Source organism: Mixophyes fleayi, chromosome 2, assembly GCF_038048845.1.
Source record: "Mixophyes fleayi isolate aMixFle1 chromosome 2, aMixFle1.hap1, whole genome shotgun sequence".
Lineage (NCBI taxonomy): Eukaryota > Metazoa > Chordata > Amphibia > Anura > Limnodynastidae > Mixophyes > Mixophyes fleayi.
The window spans coordinates 278,042,285-278,053,486 of record NC_134403.1 but is presented as its reverse complement, the minus strand read 5'-3'; the positions used below and the strand labels follow the sequence as shown (position 1 = coordinate 278,053,486).

At 41.7% G+C, this 11,202-nt stretch overlaps 2 protein-coding genes across 2 annotated transcripts in view; one reads left to right on the top strand and one right to left on the bottom strand.

Annotated features, from left to right (window-relative positions):
- Nucleotides 1–11,202, bottom strand: part of MOV10 (Mov10 RNA helicase) — a 76,296-nt gene that overhangs the window by 16,554 nt on the left and 48,540 nt on the right. Inside the window, exons 11-16 of the mRNA XM_075196261.1 lie at nt 10,948–11,109; nt 10,008–10,111; nt 9,523–9,620; nt 8,990–9,097; nt 7,049–7,151; nt 6,540–6,657 (exon numbers count right to left, since the gene is read on the bottom strand). Of these exons, the coding sequence (XP_075052362.1) occupies nt 6,540–6,657; nt 7,049–7,151; nt 8,990–9,097; nt 9,523–9,620; nt 10,008–10,111; nt 10,948–11,109 (693 nt within the window). The remainder of the gene's footprint in view (nt 1–6,539; nt 6,658–7,048; nt 7,152–8,989; nt 9,098–9,522; nt 9,621–10,007; nt 10,112–10,947; nt 11,110–11,202) is intronic.
- Nucleotides 1–11,202, top strand: part of PPM1J (protein phosphatase, Mg2+/Mn2+ dependent 1J) — a 315,203-nt gene that overhangs the window by 261,226 nt on the left and 42,775 nt on the right. The gene's annotated exons all lie outside the window — the stretch shown is intronic.

The following is an 11,202-nucleotide window of genomic DNA, read 5'->3' as shown; positions in this document are numbered from 1 at the left end:
TATATATTAAAAACCCTGAACTTTTATGATTCGCACCAATAATTGTACCTGGACTGCGTAGAGGAGTGGGTCACCACAAGATATATTAAAAACCCTGAACTTTTATGATTCGCACCAATAATTGTACCTGGACTGCGTAGAGGAGTGGGTCACCACAAGATATATTAAAAACCCTGAACTTTTATGATTCGCACCAATAAATGTACCTGGACTGCGTAGAGGAGTGGGTCACCACAATATATATTAAAAACCCTGAACTTTTATGATTCGCACCAATAAATGTATCTGGACTGCGTAGAGGAGTGGGCACTGGGCACCACAATAAAATATATAAAAAACCTTCAACAGATCTGCATTACACTACACATACGGCTGCTCCTCCATCCTCTCCATCATATACATGTTGGAGTTTTAGCGTGTGACAACCTCTTGTTTTTGATAATGTCAGTGCATTTGGAATATTTTTCAATTTGCCCCACACCACTGAATGTACTTTATCTATGATACGCAATACGCATCTATCTATCTTGACTGCGTAGTGTGGTGGCCCCGGTACACAATTTGGTACCGAGGCCACAATATAATTAAAAAACCCTCCACGTGTCGGAATTCCACCAAACAAGTATCTTGACTGCGTAGTGTGGTGGCCCCGGTACACAATTTGGTACCGGGGCCACAATACCTCCTCCAAACATGCTACAGACAATTCGTCATTGAGAGACCCCAGACAGACAGGGTCGAAGTGTTATTGTTTGACTTTGTAAACCCAAAAAAATGTCCCTGTTGCACATAGTCGTGCAATGAAGACTGACTTTTTCATTTAAAGGCACGATCTTTAAAGTGTAGTGTTTGTAAGTCTAAGTCATATTATACTTTTGGTAAAATTGGTTTTTTTTGTTCCTCTTTATGGTAATTAATTAGTAATAGAATTAAAGTAGGAAATAGAATTAAATAGAATTAAAGTAGGAAATAGAGTGGTATAGAGTTGTAGTGTGGTATAGATAGAGTGGTCCACACAATATAATAATAATAAAACCCTCAACTGGTCTGAATTCCACCAAACAAGTATCTTGACTGCGTAGTGTGGTGGCCCCGGTACACAATTTGGTACCGGGGCCACAATACCTCCTCCAAACATGCTACAGACAATTCGTCATTGAGAGACCCCAGACAGACAGGGTCGAAGTGTTATTGTTTGACTTTGTAAACCCAAAAAAATGTCCCTGTTGCACTTGCACATAGTCGTGCAATGAAGACTGACTTTTTCATTTAAAGGCACGATCTTTAAAGTGTCAGAAAGAGAGAGAAGACACAGGAGAGGAGAGTTGTAGCTGGGGACCTGGGGTGGAAGCTCCCAGGCTCCCCCAGCATTGCCTGGAAGTCTGAGCGTGGTGACTGAGCCAGGGCAAGGAATGTGTGCCCTGGATGAGGGGGAGAACTCCATGCCACTATAGTGAACCCAAGAGAGAGGGGGACACTGCACATGGAAGAGGCCCTGGAGTGAGGGCTGCTACAAGAGGCATGGTAGCTGTAGTGTCAGATCCTGAGGCTGAGAGTACACAGAGTGACGTGTCAGAGCACAGGAGACATTATCCCCGCAGAGGAGGGATGAGCTGCAGTTGAGAGGTATGTTGTTGAAATAGGACATGCACACTTTAACAAACCAATCATTTCAGCGACAGGGCCTACCAAACAACTTTGACTGAAATGATTGGTTTGTTTGGGCCCCCACACCAAAAAAGCTATTCATCTCTCCCTGTACAGACTAAACAGGCTCTACTGAGGCAAGATGTCGTCCTCATCCTCAACCTCTGATTCCTCTCCCCCTACAGTGTGTACTTCCTCCTCATCACACATTATCAATTCGTCCCCGCTGGACTCCACAACCACAGGTCCCTCTGTAGTATCTGGAGGGCAGTGCTGTACTTCATTGAGGAATTGATTATTCATTTTTATAAACATCATTTTTTCAACGTTGTGAGGAAGCAACCTCCTTCGCCGCTCACTGACCAGGTTCCCCGCTGCACTAAAAACTCTTTCCGAGTACACACTGGAGGGGGGACAACTCAGGTAAAATAGAGCCAGTTTGTACAGGGGCTTCCAAACTGCCTTTTTTTCCTGCCAGTAACAATATGGACTGTCTGACATGTCTACTTGGATGGTGTCAGCAAAGTAATCATCCACAATTTTTTCTATTGTCACAGCATCCAATGCAGCGAGAGTAGACATGTCTGCAATGGTTGGCAGGTCCTTCAGTCCGGACCAGATGTTATCAGCATCCCCGCCAGTGCCTCTTTTGGGAAAACTGAGCTTTTTCCTCGCAGCCATAGATGTGGAAGAAAATGAGGGTGGAGCTGTTGGCATGTCACGGTCCTCTTCAGAGGACAATCTCCTGACCAGCAGGTCTTTGCACCGCTGTAGACTTGTGTCCGCCGGAAACAGAGACACAACATACGCTTTAAACCGAGGATCGAGCACGGTGGCCAGAATGTATTCCTCTGACTTTAAAAGAGTGACCACCCTCGGATCCTGGCAAAGCGTACGAAGGGCTACATCCACAAGAGCTACATGCTTGCTGTAATCGCAATGGCTTACCAGCTCCTCCCTCACTTTCTCCAGCTGCTTCTGCAACAGCCTGATCAGGGGAATGACCTGACTCAAGCTGGCAGTGTCGGAACTGACTTCTCGTGTGGCAAGTTCAAATGGCTGCAGAACCTTGCACAACACGGAAATCAGTCTCCACTGCGCTTGACTGAGGCGCATCCCCACTCCTTTGCCTATGTCGTAGGTGGCTGTGTAGGCCTGAATGGCCTTTTGCTGCTCCTCCATCCTCTGCAGCATATAGAGGGTGGAGTTCCAGCGCGTCATAACCTCTTGTTTGAGGTGATGGCAGGGCAGGTTCAAGCTTTTTTGATGTGCCTCTAGTCTGCGGTAGGCACTGGCTGAATGCCGAAAGTGTCCAGCAATTTTGCGGGCCACCGCAAGCATCTCCTGCACACCCCTGTCACTCTTGAGGTAATGCTGCACCACCAAATTAATGGTGTGGGCAAAACATGGGACGTGCTGGAAATTGCCCATATTTAATGCCCGCACAATGTTACTGGCATTGTCTGACACCACAAATCCCCATGAGAGTCTAAGTGGGGTAAGCCACTGGGAGATAATTTCCCTCATTTTCTCTAATATGTTGTCAGCGTTGTGCCTCTTATTAAAGCCTGTAATGCACAATGTTGCCTGCCTTTGCATGAGCAGCCATTTTGTAGATGCTGCTACTGATGCAGCTGTTGCTGTTGCTGCGGAAGGGGATGCATCTACCCAGTGGGCTGTCACAGTCATATAGTCCTTCGTTTGCCCAGAACCACTTGTCCACATGTCCGTGGTTAAGTGGACAGTGGGTACAACCGCATTTTTAAGAGCACTGAGGACACTTGATCGTACTTCTCTGTACATTTTTGGTATCGCCTGCCTAGTGAAGTGGAATCTCGAGGGGATTTGGTACCGGGGACACAATACCTCCATCAACCCTCTAAATCCCACTCCACTGATGGCGGACACCGGGCGCACGTCTAACACCAACATTGCAGTTACAGCCGCAGTTATACGCTTTGCAATAGGGTGACTACTATCGTATTTGGTGGTCATGGCAAACGACTGTTGGACGGTCAATTGTTTGGTGAAAGACTTAGCGGTCTTACGACTTCCCCTCTGGGAAGATGACCGACTAACAGCAGCAACAGCAGCAGTGGCAGTAGTAGGCGTACCGCTGCAGGATTCCTCGGATGAATCCCGTATTGAGGAGGACTCAGTCTGGCTGCTGACTTGGGCTGCAGGACTGAATCTGATGGAGATTGTGGAGGAAGTTGACGAGGAGGGTGTTGCTGGTGTGTATCCAACTGGACCACGGGATTTAGGTGTCCCTGTACCGATGAGGGTCCTAGCCCCAGTTCCTGAACTAACCACTGAACTATGAAGGTTATTCAGGTGACGTATAAGGGAGGATGTTCCTAGGTGGGCAAGATCCTTACCCCTGCTTATTTGAGCTTTACATAAGCTACATATTGCCATACATTGGTTGTCTGGATTTGGATAAAAATAACTCCAGACCGAAGAGGTGCATTTTTTGGTCTTCTGACCAGGCATGACGATGGGCTTTTTCATCCCATGGACATCAGCTGTTTCCCCCCCTGGTGCCTCATTTACAATAACCACATCACCATCCTCATCATCAAGTTCCTCCACAGCGCCAGCTACATCATCAATAGCCTCCTCCCGAGCCACCTCTTCCCGTACAGTGATGGGAAGGTCAGGCTTGACAACCACCAACACCCTTGGACTCGCCTTGGGGATTTGTGATAATTTCTCTTTAGAAGGCAGAGTTGTTTGCTGTTTTGTTGCTGACAGCATAACTCTCTTCAATTTTTTGTAGGGGGGGGGAGGAGGAGGAGGGCTAAGATCCGTGGGTGAAGCTGAACCACTAGTCATGAACACGGGCCAGGGCCTAAGCCGTTCCTTGCCACTCCGTGTCGTAAATGGCATATTGGCAACTTTACGTTTCTCCTCAGATGATTTTAAGTTTCTCTTTTTGCTACTTTTTCTTAACTTGGGCTTTTTGGATTTTACATGCCCGGTACTACGAGATTGGGCATCGGGCTTGGAAGACGACGTTGATGGCATTTCATCGTCTATGTCATGACTAGTGGCAGCAGCTTCAGCATTAGGAGGAAGTGGGTCTTGATCTTTCCCTACTTTATCCTCCAAATTTTTGGTCTCCATTATATGTAGCACAAGATACTGCAGAATGTGTGAACTTGGTAATATTGCAGTACCAATGGACTTATAATGCTGGATTGGTTTTGCAAATTTGGTTATAATTATTATATATTTTTTTTTTTTTTAAATTTTTTATTTTTTTTTACTTTTTTTTTTATTTTTTAAAAACTTGGGAATAATGGGGAAATAACTATGCCCTTAGAAGCACAGAGCACAGGACACAGCACCACTGGACTGAACAGGACACGGCACAGGACCCAGCAGCACTACGGAACTCAGCAGGACAGAGCACAGGACACAGCACCACTGGACTGATACTGCAGAACACAGCACAGCACAGCACAGCACAGCACAGCACAGCACTAAACAGCACAGAACTAAACAGCACAGAACTAAACAGCACAGAGGACCACCTAACACACCCTCCCTCTACCCTGATCAATGCCCGAGTGAAGATTGCGGCGACTAGCGGGGAATTTATAGGATCCGAGTATCGCGAGATCCGACAACGGGATTATGAGTCAGAGCCTCAGTTTCACTTTTGAATTTGGCGCCAATACCCGGATCTGTCTCGGATCCGACTCGGATCCGCAACGTTCGGGTGGGCTCGGATTTCATAAATCCGAGTGCGCTCATCCCTAGTTACAATATGTCAGTCAGTAATGAATACACCTGTGCCTCAGCAAGGAGATATGGAAAACATGACCTGTTAGGGCTCCCTGAGAATGGAGTTTGGGGAGCACTGCTTTAGACTGCATTTTTCTCTATTACTGTATTTCTGAATATTTTTCAGTCTAAAAACCAAAAGTCTCTTAAAGGGGAACTCTAGCCACAAATTAAATTGTAATGCTAACCATCACTGTGCTCAAACAAACTTAGGAGTTGCCACATAATCCTCACCCCCAATAACACTTGCCACAGTTTTTTCTCTATATATGACAGCCTTCAGAAATGTAATACACACTGTTCTCTGTTACACTGTTAGGCAGAAGATTACAGATTAGTGGCATGTGCATTTTCTGACCACAAGGTTCCCATGAATGGGTTCCCTGCTGGAGTTCACTAGTTTGGAGAGAGCCTGACATTAAAAGGCTTCAACCTGGAGTTAGTCTTTAAAGAGACATAGTACATTGTAGCCATGAATTTGCCTAGCTTAGATTACGACTTCAAGGACAGATGAAATGAACACATGGATGGCTATGATACAACTGACCTATAGTCTAAAAGAATATTATAGCATTATGGTTGCTTTCTTGATAGACAACATGGGTCTCATTCAGAGAGTTAAGAGCAAATATAACTAAATGGTGCAAATATACACCTGACAAACCATAATACCATATAAGGGATGCAGACACTTTACTTTTCCCATGCAGGGAAAAGATTGCCTATTTTTGTATGTAGCACACAAATACTGGGCAATTTTATTTTAACTCTAAATTAAGATATGAGCTAGGACGCACCCTTCTCCCAACTACAAGTCTGTCTGCACATTTTACAATTTGTCCCCTGCAGAGCAACATGTTTTTACAAAGCTTCAAAACTGCATTTACTCTTACACTAAATTAGGCCCAATATGTGCAGTATTGGAACATTTCTAGGTAGCATTAAGTGATATTTTCTGGAACTAATGGTATATTCTACCAGAGGATGACACTCCTAATAATGGCGTGCATTGCATAATTACAGAATTCCTCTTATGAACTACAGTGCTAACCACATTTTGCAGTGCTCTCCATTACTGCATTGGAATACTCAGAACACCTCACCTTCGTAGGCAGCTTTTCCCAGTTACAGTAGGCATGTGTGACCATTTCATCTGCTTTGGGCTGGAGCTCATTATCATAGAACAGTTCATTTGGAGCGATTAGGATGTCAGGGTGGGACCTAATTAGGGACAAAATAACATTTGTACTATAGGATTGTATAGCAATTCATAGATATAAAAATATATAAATGTTTTATAAGTGGACGTGATGCACGCATTTAAAGTTATATATGCATTTTTAATCCAGAATGGCAAGTGCCCAATTCTTACTTTTACAAGGACCCATCTTAAAATCTCCGTTAGGAACACAAATTAACACAATGTCTACATAAAGCGCATGTTGCCTATAAAAGATGTCAGATATAATTAATATTCATACATCACTGATTTCTAGTATTTGGGATGTAAAAGTTAACCTAGAACGTTTGCTCCACTCTGTGTAGGCGACAGGCGATGTTTAACAAGTACAAACTGGAATGGAATGTAGAAATTACAACACGTGGCACAAACCTGTAGTTCAGCAACAACTTGGTGACAAACTGGGAGTTATAGGACCCAGTGGATTTTTCATAGAGTGGATTCTGGGTCATCAGCCTTTCAAGCAAAGACATTGCTGCATGACAAAAGTTGAAATCATCAATAACTATAAAAATGCAGAGGGATTATACCTGGCTTTCAAAGCCTTGTACAAGAAAATAAATAAATAAAATTACAATTTGGCTTAAGAAACAGGTTCATAGATGAGGACATGAAAGACAAAAAATAGGCATAGTGGGGTTCACTGTGGTGCAGAGGTCTGCAAGATACTGAGGCCATGATGTAGAGGCCTAGATTGGGCCATGCTAGTGCAGGGGCCTGTTGGGTAGAACAGTACAATGGCAAAGGAACTGTAGTACAATAATGGTAGAGTTAAAAGCAGTAAATTCAAAGGCAATGGGAAAATAGTGTGGGAGGGGGAATTATTGGCATGAGAGGAGTGAAGAGAGAGAGAGAGGGAGAGAGCAGGAGTTGAACAGCTGGATGGTGAGAAAGCATGAAAAAAGAGAGAAAATAAGTAAATTACAGAGTAACAATGTAAAGTAGTGCAGTGGCAGGCTGCAACATGTGACATTAGTTATTTGCAAAACACATAGGGCCGGAGTCAGTAAGGAGAGTAAAGCACACAAAAAAAAAAAAAAAAAAGTAACTTTGCACATTGGCAAACCATATTGCATTGGAGTTGGGGGGGGGGAGCGAAATTTAAAATGTGGGGACATATTTATAGTTGGGATAGGGCATGTCCTAGAATCTAGATCAACTTTATATTTCAGTGTACAAGTAAAGCTATCAAGTATGTGTGTGCTACATAAATAAACAACCAGTATTTTAACTTATGTGCAAAATAGTAAACTAATTTGTACCCCTAGCTTTCCAACATGGTTTTTCCAGGATCAAATTTACTCATTTTTTTGCCTTGCTCTCCTTAAATGACTCAAGCCTTTAGTGTAGAAATCCCCAACATGTCCACACACTTCCCTTAGAATTAGGAGCAAATCAAGCTTCTGTGAAAAATTTGCACCTGGAAAAACCATTTTGTGCTGCTTGGGGGTGAACGCAATATATTCAATACGATTTAGAACTGTGAGCAGGAGGGGGGCCTAGCTTAAATCTAAAAGACAGTGTAAAAATAGAACTGACCAGTACACAAGAGCATACAGTATGTACACTGCATGCAAACAGTTTGCATTTACACCCATTCTACCGTCATCTCTAAATCAACCCAATGTGTGTGCATTTATTAAAAGTACCCCCTAATTTATTTAAGTTTATAAAAAGCCACTACTTAAACACATTTAATTAGTTAAACGTGTTTACGGTTTATATAGGTTATATGATTTACTAATAAATGAATACTGTTATGGGTTATATTTCATATATTGAAGTACCCCTCGAGGTACATTTTGAGTTTGAGAACTTAGGGCCTGATTCATTAAGGATTTTAAATTAAGAGGATCCTTATTTCAGTCTCCTGGACAAAACCATGTTACAATGCAAGGGGTGCAAATGAGTGTTCTGTTTTGCACATACGTTAAATACTGACTGTTTTTTCATGTAGCACACAAATATTAACTTTAAATTTCAGTGTACAACTAAGCTATCAAGTATTTGTGTGTTACATGAAAAAAACAGTATCAGTATTTAACGTATGTGCAAAACAGAATACTAATTTGCACCCCTTGTATTGTAACATGGTTTTGTCCAGGAGACTGAAATAAGGATCCTCTTCATTTAAGATCCTTAATGAATCAGGCCCCTAATGATTATAAAAAGTAGTAAAGTGATAGAGGATATAAAGGTTCAGGAAGAACATAATAGGGACAAAGCGGGAGAACCATGTTAGAAAAGGACATATATGATATGGTGTTTCCAGTGTCATACTTCAAATCCGACATAAAATTAAAATTCACTAACCTAACCCATTGTCAATAGCAAATGGAGATCTTAATATTGGGCCAAGCTGTTTTGGGTCGCCAGCCAGGACTAGTTGTCCTCCATTATTATTCATCCCATCCAAAATTCCTACAAAATGAGAACAAAGTTGAAATGTGGAGTCTACTTCAGGATCTAAAATTGTATCAAAAGGTAAATGGTTAAACTTGATGGAATTCAACATGCATAAAAAATTAAGTCAATTTAAGAAAGGAGTAGTAACTGGGAAATGTATCATTCAGTGAGCCATATTTCAAAATGAAATGCTTACATTTGTCAGGTAGATTTCAATTTATTCCTATAAATGTTTGTTTAATAAAGAGCATTTTAGACTGTGTACTGCTAGAACAAGAGACATGCAGAACATCTTTGCTTCCAGCCTCAGAATGTTTATAACTCTTCAAATAACAGACACTAAATTTAAAAAATAAACCAAACGGAAATTGAGACCCCCCCTCCCCCAAGAGCTTGCTTCGTGCCCAGTTGCCATCCAGAACTAAATGGTAGCTCAGTACCTGCTATAGCAGTCACACACTCTGGTTCCACTGCATGTCCGGACTCATCAATAAATACATGAGTAAAGTGGCCTTTTGGAAAGTTTGCAGATACAAGTCTGGAAAATACAACATAGCAGTGTGAAGAGAAATCAGATCTCTATTATTGCTACAGCTTCCAAAGAACCTGGTGGCCTAATTTAACGTTCCGCTACTCATTCATAAAAACTTGTGGACATAGAATGGGGAGGTTCAGATAGAAGGTGTTTGTATCTGTTTTCTTTACTGTATTACTTTATTAAATATAAATGGGAGAAAGCCGACTGCATTCACGATCAATCTTACACCTACTTATTTACCACTTATTTTGGTCTGGTTTATTAAAAAATAAACATTTTGTTCAAGGATTTATGAGATTTGTTTACTCGCACACCCTCAGTGATGATTAAAAAAAAGAAAAAACCCCAAAAAGAAATAGCTTCTGAAACCCTTGGATACCTCCTCACCTTCCTGCTGTGACAAGAGTTGTGATGATCACTCGGTATTCGCTCAGCCGATCTTTATTAGGGTATTCATACTCCCCTGTGCGACTGTTCCAATTACAGCAAGGCTATGGAGGCAAAATAAAAAAAAAGCACCCTTTGTTAAGGCAGGTATGTTAAAAAGATACATCTATGGTCATAAATGAACATTTTAATATATACAAGGGATCAGGACGACAGTTTTTCATCATGCCAGTATAAAAACCTACATTGCCGAAAGACTAGTGCGCTACATTTAATAGAAATCAGTGAAATAGCGCTGCAATGTAGAAGCCTAAGAAACATTGATTAATTGCTTTTGGTACAGATTAATACCACAAATGATCATGCAAATAAAGATATAGTTATAGTCTGAACACAACTAAACAGCAATTTCTTGGTTTTGTATTATGACATTGTTGACAAGCAATTAGTAGATACTACCACTTCCAACCTATAGTACAAAAATGAAATGAGGTGGTTTAGATGGAATATAATGTACCCATACTGTAAATAAGGGATATTCTAAGTCTCCAAAGAGTTCTGGGACCATATAAAGACATTAGGCAGCAAGCAGAGCTCTGTGGCCTGTATAAAAACACTGAGGTGATTTCTAGGATCCATAATGGTTTACAGTAGGAGGTTTGTTATTTCTTATAATACATGCATTCTGCTAATAAATGCTGAAGTGATGACATCAGAACCCAAGGTTTACACAGATATTTACAAGAGTTTATACATATGTTAGCATATGTTAAATATTAGAAATAAAAAACCCAAAAACAATAAAACTTCATTAATAAGCACAATAGACAGCAGTACAAGTCAATGTTGGTGAAGACGTAAAGAACAGATGCTTATCTTAGCATAAATCAAATGTGATCTAGGCGCTGTTGTACACAAGATGGAAGTCTTGGAAAAGTACCTTAATATCTTCTGGCACCGAACGAAAGTCCTTGCTACTGGCCAGTATCCTGTAAATATCCTTCTTATCCACATGATTCATCAAGCGCTGACAGAGCAGATCAGAAGCGCTGTTAGATGGAGCACATGCTAACACACAGGAGTTAGGGATGTTCTTTAGGACCTGTATAAAGAAGAGATATATCTCAGGAAAATGTCTTCATAGAGGAGGTAAAAGCATCGCTAGTGACAGGAACGGTACTTGGAATAAGTTGGC